The 22,342-nt window shown below is 42.6% G+C and overlaps 1 protein-coding gene across 5 annotated transcripts in view; it reads left to right on the top strand.

Moving 5' to 3' along the window:
- The window catches only part of MFAP3L (microfibril associated protein 3 like), a 39,589-nt gene extending 18,051 nt beyond the window's left edge, over positions 1–21,538 (top strand). For 4 of the 5 annotated variants that reach the window (XM_045997982.1, XM_045997983.1, XM_045997981.1 and 1 more), the window contains 2 exons: positions 3,166–3,592; positions 15,763–21,538. In XM_045997982.1, the coding sequence (XP_045853938.1) occupies positions 3,298–3,592; positions 15,763–16,697 (1,230 nt within the window). In that variant the 5' untranslated portion in view covers positions 3,166–3,297 and the 3' untranslated portion in view covers positions 16,698–21,538. The remainder of the gene's footprint in view (positions 1–3,165; positions 3,593–15,762) is intronic. The other variant, XM_045997986.1, reaches the window with a different exon arrangement.
- Positions 21,539–22,342: the final 804 nt, after the last annotated feature.

The following is a 22,342-nucleotide window of genomic DNA, read 5'->3' as shown; positions in this document are numbered from 1 at the left end:
CTCCTTACTCTGTCCTACAAAGTCCTAGGTGATCTGGACCTTTCTATCCTCTGACCATCCTATAGTGCTCCATTTGCTTTTGTTCTTCCTGGAATGCTCTTCTCCCAGATCTAGGTGTGGCTGATTCCTGAAGTGGCTGTAGCCCAGGGGCCACCTCCTCAGGGAAGTTCTCCCTGATTGCCTAACTTAGCACTTGAGTACCTCCTGGTATGTTTTCCGAAGCATGTATCATTAGCTGAAATTCTTATTTACCTGGTATTTATTTATTGTCTGTTTTTCCCCATGAGAATATAATATCCACAGAACAGGAGAGATACGTCTTTTCTACTCTTATATCTCCAGGACCTATAATAATGTCTGCCTAAGAGTTCATGTGCAGTAACTATTTAAAAAATATAGAGGGGCGCCTGGGTGGCTCAGTGGTTGAAGCCTCTGCCTTCGGCTCAGGTCATGATCCCAGGGTCCTGGGATCGAGCCCCGCATCGGGCTCTCTGCTCGACAGGGAGCCTGCTTGCCCCCTCTCTCTGCCTGCCTCTCTGCCTACTTGTGATCTCTGTCTGTCAAATAAATAAATAAAAATCTTTAAAAAAAATAAAAAAATATATAATACAGTAATAAAAAGGGTAAGGCATTCAGATTCTATAATGTAGACAATGCAGAAATACTGAAGATTGCTAAGTAAAGAAATGGCACCATAGAATTTGTGTCACAGAATGGTTTTAGGGATTGGATTGGGAACTGGGGTAAGACCAAAGGCAGGCAGATTATCTAGAAGGCAGCCATACCATTTCTGGTAAGGAGAAGAGAGGGAGGCTAACCTGAGGCTCACTCAGAGGACACAAGGGATTGAACAAACCAAGCAACATTTAAGAGATGGAATCAGCAACCCGAGAGACCCAGGGTCACAGTGGAATTGAGGATTCTGTCCATGCATACCTGAGCTAATGATGGTGCCCTGACCTGATAGAAGGGATGCGGGAAATGTAGCATAGTTAGCAGATGAGTTTGGCTTGGGAGTGTACCTGCAAACATCCTCCTAAAGCTGCTCAGTGCCCAGTTGGTAACACCTGTCAGAAATTCAGGAAGGAGTCAGGACTGAGGACAGGGATTTGAGACTTATTAAATAAAGGCATGAAAATGGAACTTGGGTAATAGCTGAGGGTCAAAAGGGAAGAGGGCCAATGATGAAACTCTGGGGGTTAACTGCCTTGTAAGGATTGGAAAGAAGAAGAGGAACCAGTAAAGAATAATGAGAGCAGTTAAGAGGAGCGGAGTGTGGAAGCCAGGGAAGGAACTTTGTTCACAAGAGTGGCAATTGCCACAGACATCTGGCAAGAGAAAGACTGAAAACTTGGCAACGTGCAGTGACTGGTGACTTGAGCAAGAGCTGTTTCAAGTAAAGGGCAGGCAAAATACAGAACCGTAGTCCTTTGAGGAGTGAGTGGCGGGGGTGGGGGAGGGAGTTAGGATAAGACGCAGAGGAGTCTTTCCAAAAGGTGGCACAGTAGGAAATCGTGCCTGCACAACCTAGTAGGAGAAAGTGGTCTTTTTTAAGGATACCACTGGGCTAAGGTGCTTGATTCAAAAGCTTAAGGAGTTTATAGGCATCTCGGGAAAAGGACACTGAATGGCCTCATCACTGATAACAGAGATTACCGGATGTCACTGAGGGCCTGGCGGGGGTTGAGGTGGTTCTTTTAGTTTAGTAGTTACGAGGTGGTGGTGTGAGTCTTTCCAGGAGGTGCTCCAGCCTCCTGGGTACAGGCACCAGGATGACAAGTGATCAGCTTGATCACAGTCGTATCCTGGCACAGTAGTTGTGGCAGAAGGACGGGGTGAGGATATTGGGGACTGTGGTCCATGTGATTGGGTCTAGACTGAGCCAGAAGTGGAGCATGCAGGTCAGCATGGGGAGTGGAGATACGGACTGAGGAAAATGGAAGGGCTAGCAAGTTCAGTGAGGGGAGTAAGAGATCTGGAAGACTGGTCGGGTGCAGCTAAAGATGGTAGAACTTCAGAACTACTTGGCACTTTGGAACTTAGAGTGTGGAGAGGTGAAAGGTCCAGGGTGTGGCTACATGATTCGTGGATGAAATGGAAGATAGAGATGTAGGTGAAGGTTAGATCTTTGGACATAAGCGTAGCCACCACAATGTCACCCCATTTCTACTGATTTCCCCCTGCCTCCGGGAGACAGATGAAGACCGAAATCAGGGAATTCAGTGAGTGATCACGGGTTGGTAGATGACAGTTACATGGAGCAGAGGGAGCTAGATGGTATGAAGCTCAAAGGCACATGAGAATTGCCTGAAAGGGGGGAAGGCATATGTAGAAGCCGGAATGGGGAGTGAGGAAAATGCCAGACTGATTCCAGTAGAGCCCTTGCAAATGCTGGCAGCACCCAAGCCGTGACCGCTGAAATCAGCTAGAAGGAAAGAGAAGAGGGGAAGAAGGACCCCAGGTGAACAGTCTCTCGGGTTGCTGATTCCATCTCTTAAATGTTGCTTGGTTTGTTCAATCCCTTGTGTCCTCTGAGTGAGCCTCAGGTTAGCCTCCCTCTCTTCTCCTTACCAGAAATGGTATGGCTGCCTTCTAGATAATCTGCCTGCCTTTGGTCTTACCCCAGTTCCCAATCCAATCCCTAAAACCATTCTGCGACACAAATTCTATGGTGCCATTTCTTTACTTAGCAATCTTCAGTATTTCTGCATTGTCTACATTATAGAATCTGAATGCCTTACCCTTTTTATTACTGTATTATATATTTTTTTATTTTTTTTAAAGATTTTTATTTATTTATTTGACAGACAGAGATCTGCAGTAGCAGCAGGTGACAGCAGAAAGAGACCTTAGCATGTTAAACGAAGGAAGCCTGAATTGGTTTTGGAACTCTCTGAAGTCATGTGATATAAATTTAAAATACAAAGTATATATTTGTTCCTACTGAGAGCTATATGTTTCAATAGCAAACATAACAAAATTATACTGTTACGATCTCTGTGAAAAAAATACCTTAACATTCGGACCATCTTCTAGTTTGTGTGTTTAAAAATTATGGAAGTGTGTATTTTACCTGGGTTTCTAACATTTTATAAATAAAGTGGTTCAAGTTTGAATGCTAGTATTTATGTATGTGTGGGTTTTTTGTTGTTTCTTTTTGAACAGGTTCTTAATCAGGAACCAACTCTATGGATCCAGGACAGGTTTGTCCCATGGCCTGCTCTGAACAGCGTGTTGTCCGATAGAAGATTCCCGTTGGCAAACCATCTCTGTTGCCTTATAGAGCAAGCAAAGAAGATGGATCGATTGAAGAACCATCTGCCTGTGTGCTTTCTACCTACTGTGCCCTTTTTAATCCTAGTATCCACTCTAGCGACTGCTAAGGGTGTGACTAATAGCACTTTAAATGGCACTGACGTGGTCTCGGGCTCTGTGCCTGTAATCATTGCCAGAACTGACCATATCATAGTCAAGGAAGGGAACAGTGCCTTGATTAATTGTAGTGTTTATGGCATCCCTGATCCACAATTCAAGTGGTATAATTCCGTTGGCAAGCTGCTGCAAGACGACGAGGAGAAGGAGCGAGGAGGAGGTAGGCTTTCAAGTTGTGTCAAATGTCATAAAATATAAACAGACTCTGGAAGCCACACTGAGAATGTTAGTTGCTCTTATTCAAGTCATTTAAAGATCTCATTCTGTCTTCTTTGCTTAAGGCAAGAGAGAGAAATATATATCCTTAAGGATTCAGAGCAGTAATTAATTCATAGTCTTCACTCTTCCACCCAGAAGACAAAGGGCAAACATAAAAGTCTCTTAAAAGGCTTCTTGGAATTTTATAGTATAATGCATACAAAATGTTATAGGGACGAATGTAAAGTGGATTTCCCATTAGTATACATTCCATTTATAAGGGAGTTTTATTTCGTTTCATGGGGCTGGCTCTAGTATTCAGTATAGCAGTTTATGGTTAAGTGTCAGTTTAATTCATTGACTGTGGATTTAACTTAAAAGAAGTCTCTGTGCAAAGTTGTCAGCCATGGACTAGAGATGGCTCTGTGCTCCCAAAGACCTGACTGAAGTTTCTAGATTGTCTCTTGCAGCTGAGGCCAAGACAGAGGGAGGATTCAAGAGCAAGAAATAACATGTGGCAATAGGGGAGTGTTTGGTTTTTAATGAGTACCTTTCTGGCCAAAAAATGTGAATCACCTACCTGGGCACCAAGCTGGCTTCCGGAAAGTCTCCAGCCAGAGAGGGGATTGGTTGGCTCATTGTGAGTTTGTACATTTCTTGATTGAGATGGGGGAGAGGTACTTGTCTGAAAACCCAAGCCTGCGTTAATTGATCTGAAGGAGTAATGTGCTTTCTGAAGCATTTACTATGTGATGAGGGCTGAGGGTGGGGGAGTAAAATGACCCTTGTTCCTGAAGTAGCAGCCTGCTAGTTTCTGTCACCTTTCATTCCTATTGTACTTCCCATTCCACACTCTTTGACCAGTGAGTAATCCCCAGAGAGTTTCTGCTGCAGGAAAACCTACACTCTTAATCTCTTTCCCTCATTTCATCTTCTCTACTCTGAAAAAGTGTAGAGGCTAATGTCTTACGTCTTCTCAGGAGCTGAGTGAATGGCGTTTTCTTACAATTACATATGGTTGAGGCCACTAGCAGTTCACCTCCCTGGGATGTGCGGTTTCCTTGTAGTGTTCTCATTACATTGCTCTTGGTTAGCCATTCAAGGATGTACAGTATGACAAAGCTGCTTCTCTTAATGAAAATACTGTATGTTATATATCACATGTGTATCTATTGGTTTAACCTAGGAGAGCAGAACTCTTTGCCCACCAAGTGAAATTATGGATTAAAAATTTGGATTACACTTGGAGACAGTGTAATCCAAATCCCTCTTTTACCCACATTTCCCAAGGTCCTACTGTTACTAAGCGGCTGTGACTAGAACCTTCACTACTGGTGATGAGAAGATGAGACAGCACCACCCCTCGGCCCACAGTTGGTTTCCATTCCTCCCGTTCCTTCCTCCCAGACTCCAAGTCAAAAGGAAGTGATATCACACTTGTGAGGGGGCCGTCACCGTGGTAACATACACACTCTCCAGTCCCTGTACCTCATCAGATCTCTCTGCAGGCTGGGCCACTGTGAGGAATAACAAGGTAACTGAAGTGAGGGGAACAAGGACTCCAGACCTGCATCTACCTTTCACATGGACGCGGAAGCACAGGTTATGCCGGGTATCCAGGCGCTGGGGCTGGGGCCCTGAACCCCTGAGTCCTAGAGAGGAAGACAACTTTGGGAACCTCAGAGCGCCGGGCCTGAATTTCAGGCGCAGTATTTTGAGGGCATTCCTGAAGTAGTACCTTTCTCCTTCAAAGAAATCCCCTGTTGCCTCCACTGAAAAGGTCCTTATAGCTATTGACTCAGTCCGGCAAGCACACGTTGCACCTTGCCTTCTCTACCTGTGTCCTGGGAAGCTGGCCTAGAGGGAAGCCCCCACGGCTTAATTGCCCTTTGTTCTGTGGGTGCTCAGGTGACCCTATGGTAGCAGCCTGTCCCAGACCGCGGAAGCAGGGGTAGCCACCAAAAGCCTTTGGCGCAGACACTTGCTCCATCAGAAGCCAGTGCTCGCGTCACAGTGCAGCCGGCAGTCTTGCTGATAAGCCAGTTAGCTGTTTTTAAATCTCGTAAGGAAGATGCACTGCTGATTTTTAAAAAGAACTCATTATACTAGTACTTGATGTTCCAACTCAGCTTTTGTGTTACGATGCATAGTGATAGTAACCTCGGAAGGTAAGTAACACAGGGTAATACACAAATCACTGCACCTAACAACCAAGCAAGATATAAGAAAGCAGAAATAAGAGTCTTCATCATGAAGTATTCGAATTTTAGTGCTTAAATGGCCTATTAGAGGACCCATAAGTCTTTAACTCTTCATTTCTGATGGGGAAAATGCCCATATTATGACTACGGACAAAAATTTCAGTTTTTAGGCTTAGTCTAGAAGTTTAAATAGAGCAGTGTTTCCCTTATAACTCAACAAAGAGGTAATTGAATGTAGTTTGAAAAATGATGCTAATATCCCAGAACATTACCTAGATACAATGGACTACTGTTAAACCAAACTAACAAAATGAATGCAGTTTTCATTAATAATCCCTACCATTGAATAAGCCCCCATACCAGTTTCAGATATTATTTCTAATCCTTAACAATATATGTGACGGGTAGATGTTACTAGTCTTCACGCATACAGGTGAGGAACCAGGAGAACAGAGAGGATATTACACCACCAGTGTGTGGCCAAGCTAGTGTGTATTCTCCTCTGCCCAGCCGGCATCTGCTCACCCTTTAGGTCTTGGTAGGCGAAAACCATTGAAGAGCATCTTCGGAGTGAGTGCAGGGTGACTGTGAGAAGTCTTTCTGGATGGAAAGTGCACAGTGATCACCCCCATCACAGTCACAGATGTGTTAGGGTGCATGCTACCTCGTGTACACATGACCTGTGCGCCCACACGTCGTCAAGAATCCAGGAGCCACACCACCATTAGCATGGAAAGGAGGAATGTCATTTCTTGGTTATGCTGAAGAAGTGAGATCGCTATTATTCATGCCAGCACTGCCAGTCCTAGAAAGAATGGGGCTATTTCCTGCCACAGGCAGGAGCGGCAGCTGCTTTGCCTTGGTTCCCTGGTGCTTGTGACTTAAGTCTGCAGGATCAGGAGAGGCTAACGTGTGATCTGTTTCTGGAGGAGGACTTTTTTTTTCTTCTTCCTTTGGTAGTTCACCGAAGGACATGTTGGGGGTGGTCCACCAACCACATTACAGAAATAACTCAGAATTCGAGTAACATGCATAACCACAAATGGCCACAAACTGTACTGTTTTCAAATTTCCTTCTGCTAGAGGTGAGTAGAAATAGATAGTTGTCAGAAAGTAGTATGAGAAAAGACCCAGTTACTTCAGGTACGAATTAGCCGTATATTTTTGCCATGCTTTCTTGCTCTGATTTTAAGGCATGTAAATGCACATTAGCATCTTTATCAGATGATAAATAACAAGCATTTCAAGAAAGTCAGCTGGCATAGGCCTCAGTAAACACGTCTGGCTTGTTAGTGATTACATTTGAAATTCTTCCTTCAAGTTAGGTTTGAGACTTTCCATGGGGTTGTCTCCATACCCTTACTGCATTCTTTCACCAAAATTAATGGAGAACGATAGCTCAATCTTTGAAAGTAAACATGCACAGAGTAAACTGAGCTGAACGGCTTAGAGTTCACAGTTTCACAACTGGAATTCATGGTTATAAGTTTTGCATTTCTTGTCACTCCATTGTTTTTTATCTCCACTTTTCAAGTTTTTTGAATTGACTGTGAAATGCTTATTAACTACTTCTGCAAGGGACAGCAAGCTGTGCCAGGCCAGTTTGCAGACCATAGCTTCTGACCTCCCTGCTTACTACACGTAGAAGGAGGTCCATTTCCACCTGGAAGGTAAATTATCCTTTGCCTCTAAGATCGGCATGAAGTAGCTAGCTCATTAAATTCTGAAAATATGTTGCTGACTTCTTCTGTTAGTAGATTAAATATGTGAGATGAAAAATCAACTTATCGAAGGCTTAAAACAAGATTGATGTAAGTATGAATATATTGTGGGGAATTCAGAAGAATCACACTAGAGTCTCTGGGCAAGTGCCTCAACTTCCCTGAGCAACAGTTTTTGTATCTGTAAAATAGAGACAATCCTTTTTTATTAGCAGGTGGGGCTGAGAGTCTTGAATAAACTGTTGTATATGAAATGTTTTGGATAGTTACCTGGAGCACACCAAGCTGTCCTTGGCAGCTGCTGTCACTGTTATTGGTAATACTGTCCTGTGTTGTCACAGTAATAGATTCCAAGGGCTTAAATCTCTGTTTCATAGTCCAGTGTGTTTTGAAAAGACAGGAAATAATTTTCTAGGTAATTTCTTATTCTCTAGCTCAGTTTCTCAACCTTAAAAGCATTTAATTGATAGAAAAAATTTTATGCCCCTTAAAAGTTATTGGAAATTTCAAAACAAGGTTGTGACTGCAAGGATAGCTGGTCTGGAACCCTCTTCTCCCTCAGAGGCTTCCCCTTGCCGGAACATCACTCTTGGGTACAAAGGGCCCATTGATATCCAGTAAGGCTTCTATCTCTGAGGAGGCCTGTATGTGCAGATTACTAAGCGTAGCATGCACAAGATAAACTTCACATTTGCCTAAACCAGTGGTTCTCAGCAGGGGCCTGTTTTCCACCCAGCAGCCATTTGGCAAAGTCTGGAAATATTTTTCGGTTGTCATAACTTGGGGGAGGAGGAAAAGGAAGGGGGAGATGATGCTGCTGGCATCTGGTGGGCATAGCTAAGCATCCTGTACTGCAAAGGATAGAATTACTGGGCACAAAATGTCAGTGGCGTCAAAGTTGAGAAACCCTGATCCAACCCAAAGAAGCAAGCACTTCTCAGCTAACTAATCGTTCCAAAGTAGATCTTCAGGTCAGTTGTTGGAACCCATTATGTATTTTCGCACAAAAGTGGTTTAATTTAAAGTTACTTTGGTTCACTGAGCCATTTCAAGGGCCAACCTGATAACCACCATTGATAGTTTTTCTTTAATGAGGTGTGCTCTCTTTGGGATATGAATTCAGAGTGCTCTACTCTCAGCTGTGAAAAGACCCTTCCAGACCCGTCTCAGATAAGGATGGCAGCTGGGATTCCCCAGATGGAAGTGAGTTATGTGAACCCGTGTAGGGCGCTCCTGTCTGGGAAAACCACCTGTAGCTCTTCTCAGAAAAGACTGTTGTTCGTCTCCATGGAATTACGTGCTTGGCACTTTTTTTTTTTTTTTTTTTTTTATTTGACAGAGATCACAGATAGGCAGAGAGGCAGCCAGAGAGAGAGGAAGGGAAGCAGGCTCCCTGCTGAGCAGAGAGCCTGATGCGGGGCTCGATCCCAAGACCTTGGGATCATGACCTGAGCCGAAGGCAGAGGCTTTAACCCACTGAGCCACCCAGGCGCCCCTGCTTGGCACTTTTTAAAAAAATTAAGATCACCAGATCAAATTAGCTAGAGGGTCCGTTGTTTCCTTAACCAGGAAATGCAAAGACAGTGGGTCCTCGTCAGATATTATTTATACCTTTAAGCAGAGCATAACTGGGGGCTCTGAACAGCTTGGCCTTCCACCCCCACCTTCTGGCGCTGAAAACTAAGCTAAGCCGGTATTAACCCAGGCCACCTTTGCTCCATGTGATATAGGAAAGAGCTTGTTAGAGCTGCCCTAGTACACTCTGAAGAGGTCTCTTGGGAGGATTGGGGAGTGGGAGCAGGGGTAGGGGGAGGGACAAGAGCCCTCGCAGTGTTCATAACCAGAGTCTTTGCAGTGGCTTCAAGGAGCTGCCATCTCCTGCAGAAGCCTTGTAACAGGTGCAACCATGCACTGCTAAATTTGTTTTCAATTATGTTTTTAAAAAATTATTTTTATTAACATATAATGTATTATTAGCCCCAGGGGTACAGGTCTGTGAATCATCAGGCTTACACATTTCATAGCACTCACCATAGCACATACCCTCACCCCCCCCCCCCCCAGCCCAATGTCCATACCCCAACCACCCTCAATTATGTTTTGTAAAAAGATGTGGGTCCTTTCTCATCAGCGGTCTGTATTTCACATACTGGACAAGAAGTGCCACGTTTATAGGCACTATGCACACGTGCATTTTGGTCTTATTTGAAGAGTGTCGATTCAACATGTTACTCATTCGAGTGAACCTTGTACTCCATTTATGTCTGCATAAACATTTCTTGGAACTCTTACCACATAAAAATGTTTAAATCTGGTTTCAAGAAAGAAACCTACTTATTTTGGCCAATTGAACCCTCTAAAAAGCATGGGCATGTAAGGCTCCAGAGCCTCTGCCCAAATGGGATTGTGAACAGAGCTTTAATCTTTTCAAACCACTTAAACTGTACATCAGTTTGTTTCCACATTCACAGAAAGATATCACCAAAGAAGAAGAAATCCTTATCTAATGAGTAATCTGGGGGAAATTCTAAGAGCTTAGTATTTGGGCATAATTGTTGATGTCTGATGCTCCATGATCCTCAGGAAAAGCTGGAGAAGTGTTGGATTGCACTGGACGTGGTGTTTGAAGGAAGCTTTCTTTGTATCTTTGTAGGTTGTGCTCTCACTTTCTTTGTGGTTCTTTAGTTCCAGAAGGTATACGGACGCTGCTCATTTCTCTACAGCACGAATTTGGTCAGAAGTTGCATGAGCCATAGCTCTGATCTGGGGCCATACGGTGGCTGGACACCGAGGCACAGTCACTGTGATAGGTTTGACCGCAGCCATATGATGCCATATTGCCTTGCTTCTCATTACTGGACGGTCTACCTGACACTGTCCTAGTGACATGACATTGTACTTTCTGGAGCAGGCTCCCCCCTGCATGTGTGTGTGCCCCACAGTGAGCATAGTGGTACCAAGTCAGCCACCCTCCTGGCTTGGGACCGAGGTTATGGCTTATCCCAGGCGATGATGGCAGGGGAAGAAAGTTCTGGAGCTATGTCCCTGGGAGAAAAACTATCTTGAAAAGATTTTTTTTGTTGTTGTTACCTCAGTTTTCTTGTATTCATTAATATTTTTCCAGTCAAGTTAAGGCTTGTCTGATTTGAAGAATTTCAAGAAATCTAAGTGGGTCACAGATTACATTCACTCTGAATTTTGACAGATGCCTCCATATCAACCTTCCAAAGGTTTTGCCAACTCCTGCCTGCGGTGTGTGTGAGCATCCCTTTCCCCATTCTCTCAGCATCATGTCTGATCGGTGTCTCCCCATTTTTCCTGGCACTCTGAAAGCTTAAAATGTTACCTTTTAAAAAATTACTTTGATCTCTTTCAGTTTCTCTGTAATGTAATGATTAGTGATTTTTATATTTAGACACTATGTTTCTTTGTTCTGTGACCTATGTATTCATATGTTTTCCCCATTTTTTTCCTTTGGGTTATTTATTTTGATTTATAGGAGTTCTTTATGTTTTATAGTGATAAAGCATTGTCAAATATTCTAGAGTTTTCTCCCTGTCATTTGCATTTAATTTTATTTAGTATGACATATTCTGTAGTATAAAAACTTTTAATTGTGGAGAAGTCTGGTCCATCAGTGTTTTCCTTTAGTGTTTCTGGGTTTCTTGTGATGCTTTAAAAGGCCCTCCTATCCCCAGTTTGTAAAAATGTTTTTATATGCTCTATTAATTTTATACTTTTAATTTACATTTAGATCTTCAGAATACTTGGAACTTTATCTTTATGTGTCACACAAAATAAGAGTATAACTCTATTTTCTTTTAAATGAATAGTCAATTGTCCTGAAATTCTTTTCCCTGCTGATGTAAAATATCTTCCTTATTTTTTAAAATTCCCGTGCTTATCAACATCTGCTTCTGGACTTTATTATTTTCTTCACTGGTTTAATCAGAGGTCAGAGAAGGCTTTCTCAGGGAGTGCAGTGAGAGATGGGGTGGTATCTAAACTAGGCTAAGAATGTGTGAGGTAAGGGCTTGGAGTGAGGAGGGAAGAGAGCTTTCCAGGCAGAGAGAAAAGCGTGTGGGAAGGTCCTGTGGTAGCTCTAAGGAATGAAATAAGGCTGGCTTGTCAGGGGGAAGTACTGCAGGGCGAGGGGTTCTTGTTCTCCCACAGGATAAATACGAAGCTCTTAAACATTGGGGTAATTGACTCTGCATTCTTCTTATCCCTGTCTCCACCCTACCCCTTCCTCTTGGTGTTTGTCAGTCAGCTGCAGGAGCACTGTCTGGCTTCCCTCTTTTGCTCATACACTCCAGGCATCCCCTTCCTGTCTGCACTCCCCAGCCTGCTCTCACCCTGGCCTGGTACCCCACACCTCTCTAAGAAGCTGGTGCTCTGCCCCACTCCCCTGGGCCAGTGTCTCTGCCAAGTCATCCACAGTTGTTTGTAGCTGTCTGTGTACCTTCTTGGGCTGGATGGTTTTCTCGTCAGGAATCTTACTCATCTTTGTATTTGCATAGTCTAGCATGGAACCCGGTGCAAATGCAATTTACTCAATAATAGTTGTTGACTAAATGCATGAACGAGATTAAAAAAAGATCACTGCCCTTCTGAAAATGTCAGCTTTTCTCTTTTTTTGTGCCACATAATACACACTGCAGTTACAGCTAAGAAATAACATCTGTTAGCATTTTTCTTTGCAAAGGAGGGATTGTCCCCACACTACTTTTGTTCGCACGTGGGAGATTTTCACGTGTGGTTTTGGTTGGGGAGACTGTGACAGATTCCTGGGCAAACTCTGATCTCCAAGTAGAGGAGACTCCGGCATCCCCCTTCTACTGTGTGTGGTAGTCTTTTATCATGAAGCCTTCAGGTGAGGGTCCCCTTACAGAACCACAGCTGGTGGAGAGGAGGTGGGGGAAGGGCTTTCTGAAAGAGGAGCCACCATCTGAGCGAGGCACAGGACGTGAATAAGTGAACCACCGTCAAGGGCGTTAGAGAAACATTTTGCACATCATCTTTGGTAATATATTCAGAAAGTCGTGGTTAAACAACCGCCTCTTTCTTTCCTCTAAAGTCATTGCATGTAGAACTGACTTGGCATCGGCTGCTGACATTTTAGGTTTTTATTTGTGAAGTGATGCAGCTTAATGAAAATTCAACACATAAGTTTGACATTCCCACTCAATCACCATCTTAAATACATGAGAACAGCACTGTATCTCCACTCCATGGATAGCCCTGATGGTTTCCTGAGACAGTCATGGTGGGTTATTTTTGTTTCTTTAAAGTTAAAGCCAAAGTCAGGACCCTTCCAGAATGAGTCTCCAGGCGAGGTATTTACAGACAGAGGGGAATGGCAGTGTGCAGCAGAGAAAACGCTCTCGAGATGATCCCAGCTGCTGTGTTCCATATGCAGATTCTTTGTGTGCCTGGGCCTGACGATGTGGGAGATACCCTCAATGTGCAGTTTACGCCATCTTCCTATTTTTCAGGGCTCCAAATGGTGGTAGAACACGCAGAAAGCTTTATTTTCTACTAATCAAAGGTCAAGCTTAGACTGAGAGGAAATTGTAGTCTTAGGATCAGCCTTTAAAAAAAAAAAAGATACAGATATACATCACCTTTGAGGTTGGTATCTTCGCTTTTCTGACACTGTAGTCTTTGGAAGTGTGTGTGTGTATGTGTGTGTGTGTGTGTGTGTGTTGGCTACCAAAGACCTGCTTTGTGACCCTTAACAATTAGAATACAGTTATCACTGAACTAGTTATTATGTAGGTATGAGAATAAAGCTGTGTATAGTGCCATCGGATGCCTGCCTTCTCAGTTTAGGGTTCTTGTTTGCTTTTCTTCTCCTATAGCCCAGGTTCCAATTATTTTGGAGGTAATTCCTCCATAAAAGGAGTGGCCATAGGGCGCCTGGGTGGCACAGTGGGTTAAGCCGCTGCCTTCGGCTCAGGTCATGATCTCAGGGTCCTGGGATCGAGTCCCGCATCGGGCTCTCTGCTCAGCGGGGAGCCTGCTTCCCTCTCTCTCTCTCTCTCTGCCTGCCTCTCTACTTGTGATCTCTGGCAAATAAATAAAAATTAAAAAAAAATAAAAGTAAAAAAGGAGTGGCCATGGGTGGTTAGGAGGTAACAATTTGGCCCTCACCATTCCCCATACAATTCACCTCACCTCACCCTCTTCCATGCTTTCTCTCTTATGTTTTCCAACAAAAGAAGGAAGGTAAATTTGAGAAACTACTATGAGTATAGTCTGTAAATCTCTGGACCCAAATACCTTGCATATCCCTAATAAGCTTTCAGTCAACTAGAGCTTTTTTTCCTATGCCTGCTGTCGTCCACTTCCGTGAAACATGTAAATTTTAAGAAAGTCTGTGGATAATTTCCCTTGCCTCAGATCATTTCCATATTTGGATAGATCTGCAGCTGAACTCTCAAAATCCCAAGTTCAGGGAACAAAGAGGGTAGAAGGCTTGCCCCAGCCCAATCTAAACGAGAGGTTTCATAGACTGGGTGCTTAGGTTTGTCTGTTAAGACACAGTCACAAGAAACTGAAAATTCACTATATTTTCCAAACCAGTGTTTTCTATTCTTGGGGAAAATACACTGGCTGAATTGTTAGAAAGGGGTTACTCAGGGACACCAGGAACCACTCTCCACAGATGTTCTTTCAGAAAGCAAAGTAATGGGACAGCATAAACAAGAGGCGTCCTGCCAGATCCAGCATGGCTAGCAAGGAGGAGGAACTATAGGCCCTCAGAAGGCACCTTGCTGCTCTGCCTAGCTTTCTTAAGAATGTTCCTTGGAGCAGAAGATGCTGGAAAAAAGAAGGCCCTCTGTTGTCTCCTTCCATAGTCCCTTGAGACCGTAGTCACTTAGGTGCTCACAAATTTAAAAAAAGGTGGGGAAGGGAACATGAACATGTTGCTTGTTGCTTTGGGGAAATACCAGACTTTTAAAAAAATGAAAAGTCACTGCCAGAAGGGGAAGAAACAAGAAAAGAATACAGGTCAATAATAGATGCTTAAAAGGGAAACTAATGTTAACTTACCTCATCTCTCAGGAGAGGTTCCTCCAGTTGGCTTAGGGAACTGGAGTGCTTTTATGGAGAACTGCCTGCCTGCCTGCTCCTCAGAACTCCCAGGGGCCTGACCTGGACCTTCCTTTCACTGTAGGACAGTATAGGGAGCTAGTAGGATTTCAGAAAGCCTCAGACCCAAGACCTGGAAGCCAAACGTTGTATCATGTTTCCCGGGGGTCTTCTGACATGTGGGTGCACAGGCAAACTAAGAGTCAGTCCCAACTAAAGACTTTCTCCTGATTGAGAACTTCATTGCCAGGGCAACACTAGATCCTTTCCGGGCCATAGAAGAAAATAAGAATTGCACTTACCAACATGCATTCTCCATTATGTGAGGCTTCTTTTCAACTTGATGGGTCTGTAATTTGCAAGGCTGAAACAAATTGATAGTAATTCATACCCGGCCTCTGAATGTTCACACTGTTAGCTTGTAGCTTTTAAGTACTATAAACAAGTCATTGTAAATTGTCAAAATTAATGGTATGTTAAATTTTAGTTAACGGAGGTCGTACAAGGATAACTCCAGCCTCAAATACGAGAAACCCAGGTAAACAATTACAGTTTAATTAACTTACTGCAGATTTTATGTTGATTCTAAAATACCTTATATTCTGAGATGCGTTAAACTCCCCAGTGAACTCATATCCAGCAGAGCCATGCTCACAGGCAGGTTAGAAAAGCAGATGCTACATTTACAGCATTCTTTAACAACACAGGATTTCCCAGATGGTTTATTTTTCCTATGTTTCACAAAGCCGTGGAATTACATAGTATAGTTCTGGGATTAAGGATATAGCCTTTTGAACTTGAGTTCATCAGCTAGCTCTACTCCTTCCAAACTGGTGACCTGGGGAAGGTGGTTTAATCTAACACCGCCTTAGTTTCTTCATCCTGAGAAAGGGAGCCAGGATTCGTACCTGCCTCATCGGAGTTGTTGTGAAGATGAAATGAGTTAGTAGGTGTCATTGTCTGGCGCACGGTCAATGTCCATCGTCATTATCATTTGTAGTAGTAGAAGCAGCAGCAGTGGTAGTAGCAAGAGTTGTTTTTAGTAAGGTGAGAGTTCATAGACACTTTGATGGGCCCTGGATGTCCTTGGTTGAATTCTCCGCCTTTCCTTCCAGCAGGAAAATGGCAGATGCACGACAGCGGCCTCCTGAACATCACCAAGGTGTCTTTTTCAGACCGAGGTAAATACACCTGTGTTGCTTCTAACGTCCATGGCACTGTGAACAACACGGTGACCCTGAGAGTCATCTTTACCTCTGGAGACATGGGCGTCTACTACATGGTTGTCTGCCTCGTGGCCTTCACTGTCGTCATGATCCTCAACATCACCCGCCTCTGCATGATGAGCAGCCACCTGAAGAAGACTGAGAAAGCTATCAACGAGTTCTTTAGGACAGAAGGCGCAGAGAAGCTGCAAAAGGCATTTGAGATTGCCAAGCGGATCCCCATCATCACCTCAGCCAAAACTCTAGAGCTTGCCAAAGTCACCCAGTTCAAAACCATGGAGTTTGCCCGCTACATTGAAGAGCTTGCCAGGAGTGTGCCTCTGCCTCCCCTCATTATGAACTGTAGGACTATCATGGAGGAAATCATGGAAGTGGTTGGGCTGGAGGAGCAGGGGCAGAATTTTGTGCGGCATACTCCAGAAGGCCAGGAGGCCTCCGACAGGGATGAGGTTTACACGATCCCCAACTCCCTGAAGAGAAGTGACTCGCCCACTGCGGACTCGGACGCCTCGTCGCTGCATGAGCAGCCCCAGCAAATTGCCATCAAGGTGTCTGTGCACCCGCAGTCCAAAAAAGATCCCGTGGGTGACCCAGACGGTGTACAGTTTGAAGTCAAGGATGAAGAGGAGACAGAACCGTCTGCTGAACATTCCCCAGAAACTGCAGAGCCTTCTACGGATATAACATCCACAGAGCTAACATCTGAAGAGCCAACGCCTGTTGAGGTATTAGATCGAGTCCTGCCACCAGCTCACCTGGAAACGGCAGAGCCAGCGGTGGCACATGACAGAAACACCTGCATTATTTATGAAAGCCATGTCTAATATCAACTACGAAAAGCTATGCATATCAAGAAAATCAGGGGCTGCTCCTTGTAGTGCAGATGTAGTACGCACTTGCCGCTAAGCCTTACCAGGAGACTCTCATCCCTTAGGTAGGAGTGATGCCATTTCCAAAGGGGAAACTCCTGAGTGCAGGTATTATGTGACTGGAATTTCCCCAGTAGAAAAGGATGCAAGAAACATCAGGGTGCAGAATCGATAATACTGGACAGAAGGCGTCTGTCCATGTGATACGAATTTTAGAGGCTCTTCTCTGCCAAATACCTTAATGGGTGATGCCCTTTTGGCAAAGAGAATATTACTATAAGATATTCTGAGCTCAAGAGCCCTGTCCAATGCACACTGCATTGCTTTTCCTTTAAAAAAAAATTATAGGTCTGCTACAATAGCAAATGCACGTACATGGGTTTGTTGCACTTTCTTCTCAGTTTTTATTCCTATCATTCTTCCTTTATAATGGAGTAGTCGATATAGAAATACTAATTGCTCTTTCTGGTTTAGTCCTCTTGGCCACTTATCCTTATTTTCCCCTTGAATATGTACCTCACAGACTTTGGTATCAGTCACTCTAGTAGCAGGGCTGATATCTGTAAGTCAAGTTGTAATGTTCCATAGTTACTAGGCTCATTATTTTTGTCACTTCCCAAGTCCACTTTCATACATCACTTTTTTTTTTGGTTTCCAATGAAGCTGCTGTTGTGAAACTGAGAAAACCTTTGTCCAGGAATAGCACTTTAATAGCCAAATAAAAATGTGTTTACCTGTCCAGTTCTGAGAGCCTTTTGGTGAGCTCAACTGAAGTATGGAGGGAGATGGTAAAAGGTTGAATATACCCATATTACCCATGAAAACTGCTCTTTTTATGGTTACATAACACCATCCTACAAACAAAAACCGATTCTTTGTTTGGAAAATGTATTGCTTCCAAGGACAGAGGCATTTGTTGAATCCCTGCAGGTTGTAGAGTTTTGGTTTCCCCGAAGGGCTTGCAGGGACATATGCCTTTGGGGGGCCCAAACACTGGATCTGGGGCAGCAAAAGAAAGATCTTTGAGGCCATGTAACCAGTTCCATTTTGTGAACCACAGAGCTAACTCATTAGTCTTGAAGGGGAGAGTGAAATGTTAGAAAAAGGGTGTAACTGTGTCATCAAATTTCATGCCAGATTGTGGAATTATTTTTCAGTCTCACAAGAAAGCAGTTATACGTGAGACTGAATGATGTTATGGAAGAAGAAAAAGTTGGTCTGTGTAAAGGCCAACACCTTAACTGACCATGCCAATAACCAACTGCCTGACTTTGGGCAGGTCTGGGTCTCAGTTTCCTTTTGTCAGAGGAGAGAGACTAGATGTACTCTGAGCACCATCTAAATGGTCTCACTCTGTCACAGAACCAAATCAATATCATCATGCTTTTCTCTTTCCAGGTACTTAACAGATTTTTATTTTCTACTCTGGGTTCAGCTCCCATTGTTTATGCTGCATGACTTACTCAAAGAGGATCAATTTCAAATAATCATAGCATTTTAAGCAAGGTGTGGCTCTTCTCTCCCAAACCATCATTAGGACCACTTCCGTAGTTGAAATTTAATCGTGGTGAGAATGAGTGGTACTTCATTTTCACTTGGAACCTTAAAGCTGTAAGGGTCATGGCCACATCAAGTGATGGGGCCGTGACATTGGAGGTTTCACAGGCCGCGCTGGTACCGAGAGCAGACCTAGACGTTTAGTCCCCACTCGGTCACTATCTGGATGAGTGACCTTGGACAACTCCCTTCCCCCCCTCCAGGTTTAGTCTTTCTCTTCTGCAGAATATGGGGGTTGTGCTTGATGAGTCACAAGAGCCCTTCTAGCTCAGACATCTACTGCTTTCTAGAAAGTTTGTAATCTGCCAAGATGGAATGGCCCCCACTGCAAGAGACAAACAACATTGGGTGCAAAACACAGAGACAGGAGATTGGTTGCTTTTGTGGTCCCAATTTTACAACAACTGTGTCTGGCTCTGGAGCCAGAGGACAGTGGGTTTGGCTTTAGGGGTGGCTTCTTCATTCATAGATAACTCGTGTGGAAGGCAATCTGACAAGACCTGGAGTTTGGTCAGACATCACTTGGCCAGGAAAGAACCGCTGGCGTCGTTAGAAGTGTCTTGTGTGATCATGGAAAGCAACTAGTAGTCCAGCAGTCAGGAGAAACCATGACTCCCGATGGGCTCTCTGGGCCAGGGTTTTATGTATTTGTGTTGCAAACCAGCTTTATCTCCAACTCTCAGAATATAAACATTATCCACTTGTCATGGAGGTCAGCAGATTCTTAGTATGGATCTATGTGTCCAAAACAAGAACAGAGATTTAAGCTCACTTTGTGATATTATGTGAATTTTTCCCCATTCTATTCAGTTCTCATTCCATTTAAACCCATGTGCAGATTTCCACATGGAAATTACAGGAGAAGGCATCAGTACTATCTAGACATTGATTAGGAATTTAAAATGTAAAATCAGCAGATTTTTTATGAAGCAGGAGCAGAAATGTGTGATCAAAGAATGTTCCAGATTGGTTTTAGCTTCTTAAGACTGGGGAGATGATTATACAGATTTTCCAAACTTTTCCCTTCTGAGGCATCAAGAAGCTCTTGACACATAATAGCTAACCTAAAAGGAGGTTGCTTTACAATGGAGATTTCTCCTTCCTGAAATTCTGCGCTCTTCCTATCATCTTACAGCTTCTTTATGAAATGAGAAAGGCTCTCCTTCTAGAATATAAAATGCAGAAAGACCTCGTGACTTTCAGCTGATTTTTCAAAGATAAACTGTTCAGCTTCATAGAAATGCATAGAAGTATGGCTGTAGGTGTGTGTGCTTGTGTGCACGCATGCGCATCAGGCTCATTGGGGCAGTTTTAAAACCTTAACACTAAATCCCAAGCCATGTCCTTTGGGTCTTATGTAGTCATTCTCAATAACAAACAGTTCCTGGTTTCTGAGTCATAACTCTAACAACTTTTTTTCTTGAAATTCTGAAAATGATTCAGATACATGTGCATATTTAATTCACTTAGATGACCTGTAAACTTGGACGGTATTTATTCTAAATGGAAAAAAAAATTTTATACTGAAAAATATATGTAATTTATAATGGTTTTGTTTTATATATTATATTTTCATATATTTAGGGCACATCTACTGTTCTCATCTTTTTGTATATCATACTCGGCAAAAAGAAATACTAATACTTGACTAAAATCTCTAGGAACCAAATGTGACATATAACATATAGAAATTGCTCTAAAAATATCTGAATGTTCTCACTCATCCCAACCATTATTGTGCCATTACACCCGGAATGATTTGTCTCAGATGCTTGTGAACATTCCTTTTTTTTCAAAAGTAAGGTTAAAAGGCCTGACATCCCACAAGGGATTCTGGAATCTCCGTCCTTCCTTTACCTTTTGTATTGTTTATTTCATTTTTAACTGTAGAAGTCTGTGTTGTTTAAATTTCCCTTTGAAGGGCAAGGGTGAGATAAGAAAGCAATTTGACAAAAAAACTGAATTGAACTACGGCTATGTAAATTATTTAATGGACTGATGACATATTTGAAGTCTAATGCTTAGATTGTTATTTGTGGGTGATCTAGGATCTGCTCAGCTCTTTAGCACGTGAAGAAAATGTAAGGCACAGAGAGTATTTGCATGTTGTGACAGGCACCCTCTCAGTGTAGTGCAGCCAACACAAATCAGCCTAACTATAGAAACACCCATCTCAGCCACTGGCGACACGGTTTTAGAAAGGCAAACCGACATCTTTTATTCGCAGATTGAAATACAGTGTTGTATCTGTGCTAAAACTCTTTAATGGTGGCCCCTAGGGTTCTGTTATTTCCTCTCAGTGTTTCATTTGGGAAGAAAATAGGACATTTGACTTATCTTTCAGATACTCTATTTTATAATCGGCACAGTCACTCAGTGACTATTCTGCACCTATCTTCACAGATCCTTTTGGCATTCCCTTAAGATTATAATCCCTGTTTCTAGTCTTCCTTTTTAAACTAATTTACTGGTACTCTTTCAACCTACCAAATTTCATTATATATTCGCACACATACTTTGAGTACCTGATACCTTCAAGAAACGAGACATTTTGACATTCACCCATTCAGTTAAAAATCCCTCAGTAGATAACAAAGTTCATTTTCCTAATGACTTTTTTTTTAGGGTTTCTACAGTGATTAACCAGGTTTGGATTCAACAAATCAACGGTGGGGGGAAAAAATCAAAAGAGAATTCCTTAGTATGTTTTCCAAAGGACTGAGTGTGTGTCTGTTACACAAGAAAGAATCTTCTGAGGGGGATGATGATCTTTGAGACTTTTTAGAGATACCAGTTTTAAGGGGGCTAATTCTTAGAATACCACAATCAAAACCGAAGCTCTTAGGGAATGTAAAAATAGAAAACAAATAGCTCTAAGAATATTCTGGCATAAATTGATTTTATTTAACCAGTAATGAAAACCTTCAGATGTATCTGTCAGACACCATAGAGCTGCTTACAGTGAGTTAGGGTCAAAGAAGATGCTTGCTTGCACTTAGGTTTTGGCTTGCTATAGCTCTAGTTCTGGAGGTCCTTTGTTAAAATTGGAAAATAAGATGAAGAACTTTATCTGGGCAAAATGTCAAACTGTTGATTTTGTGAACTATGAATGTTCACTTTTAAAAAATGATTTAAAGATATAAACAAATGACTTTTAAGTTGATGTTATAGTAGCAAAACAAAAACCATGTGTTCCATCCTGTATTTTGATTGTTGCTTTAATAAAGGATTTGCGCAGGTGTGTGGATTATGTGTCATGTCCCACCTGAAGGGCATTTGATGGTGGCCTGGTTTACTCTTTCCAGTAAACCAATTCTTTTCCCTACCTTTTGCATCCATGGCATATCTGGAGAGAAAAAAAGGAAAAATGAAATAATTTATATGTAAAACTGCAAAAATTCAGAGACTTCAACTCGATTTTAACAAACTTTGTAGCAGTGCCTTTTTATCTTTATCAAGAAATCATTTTTAACATGTAACATCAAGCATTCTGTAGAGAATTCAGAAAGGCCAGGAAACTCATACACTTAACATTCCACAGAAGGTATGAGTAATAGATCTGCCTAGACACCACCTAGACAACAACCAAATCCAGGTCAAATCCAAGAACATGCTAAGTAGGTTCCTTTTGACAATCCCTAAGCTTCAAAAGTGGAGTCCCTCTCAGATAAGATGAGATATAACATATAAAGAAAACAAGAAAGGGCACTACCAAATGGGAAAGCAAGACAAAAAGGGCAGAAAGTAATTTACAGCAGACCGAAGAGGCAAACAAAATAACTGAGTTATCCAATAAACTATGCATATAACTAACCATCCCCAGGTTCTCCCAAGCAAAAAACAAACAAAAACAGTCTAAGAGAATTATGCTGCATTAATGGAAAAATTAACAATTGTGTCATTACGAAAGAGAAAATAGGAAAGTTTTGTGCTAACCAGGTACCTTTGACTGGTGCATATTTTCAGACCTGGAGCAAAGAGTTGCTCAATTTTTTGCAGGTTTTTGGAGTGCTATGGACCTTAATCAAAGGAGCTAGGTAAAG

The sequence above is a fragment of the Meles meles genome, chromosome 2 (assembly GCF_922984935.1).
Source record: "Meles meles chromosome 2, mMelMel3.1 paternal haplotype, whole genome shotgun sequence".
In the NCBI taxonomy this organism is placed as follows: domain Eukaryota; kingdom Metazoa; phylum Chordata; class Mammalia; order Carnivora; family Mustelidae; genus Meles; species Meles meles.
Note: the sequence above shows the minus strand (reverse complement) of the source record. Positions and strands in the feature narration are given on the sequence as shown.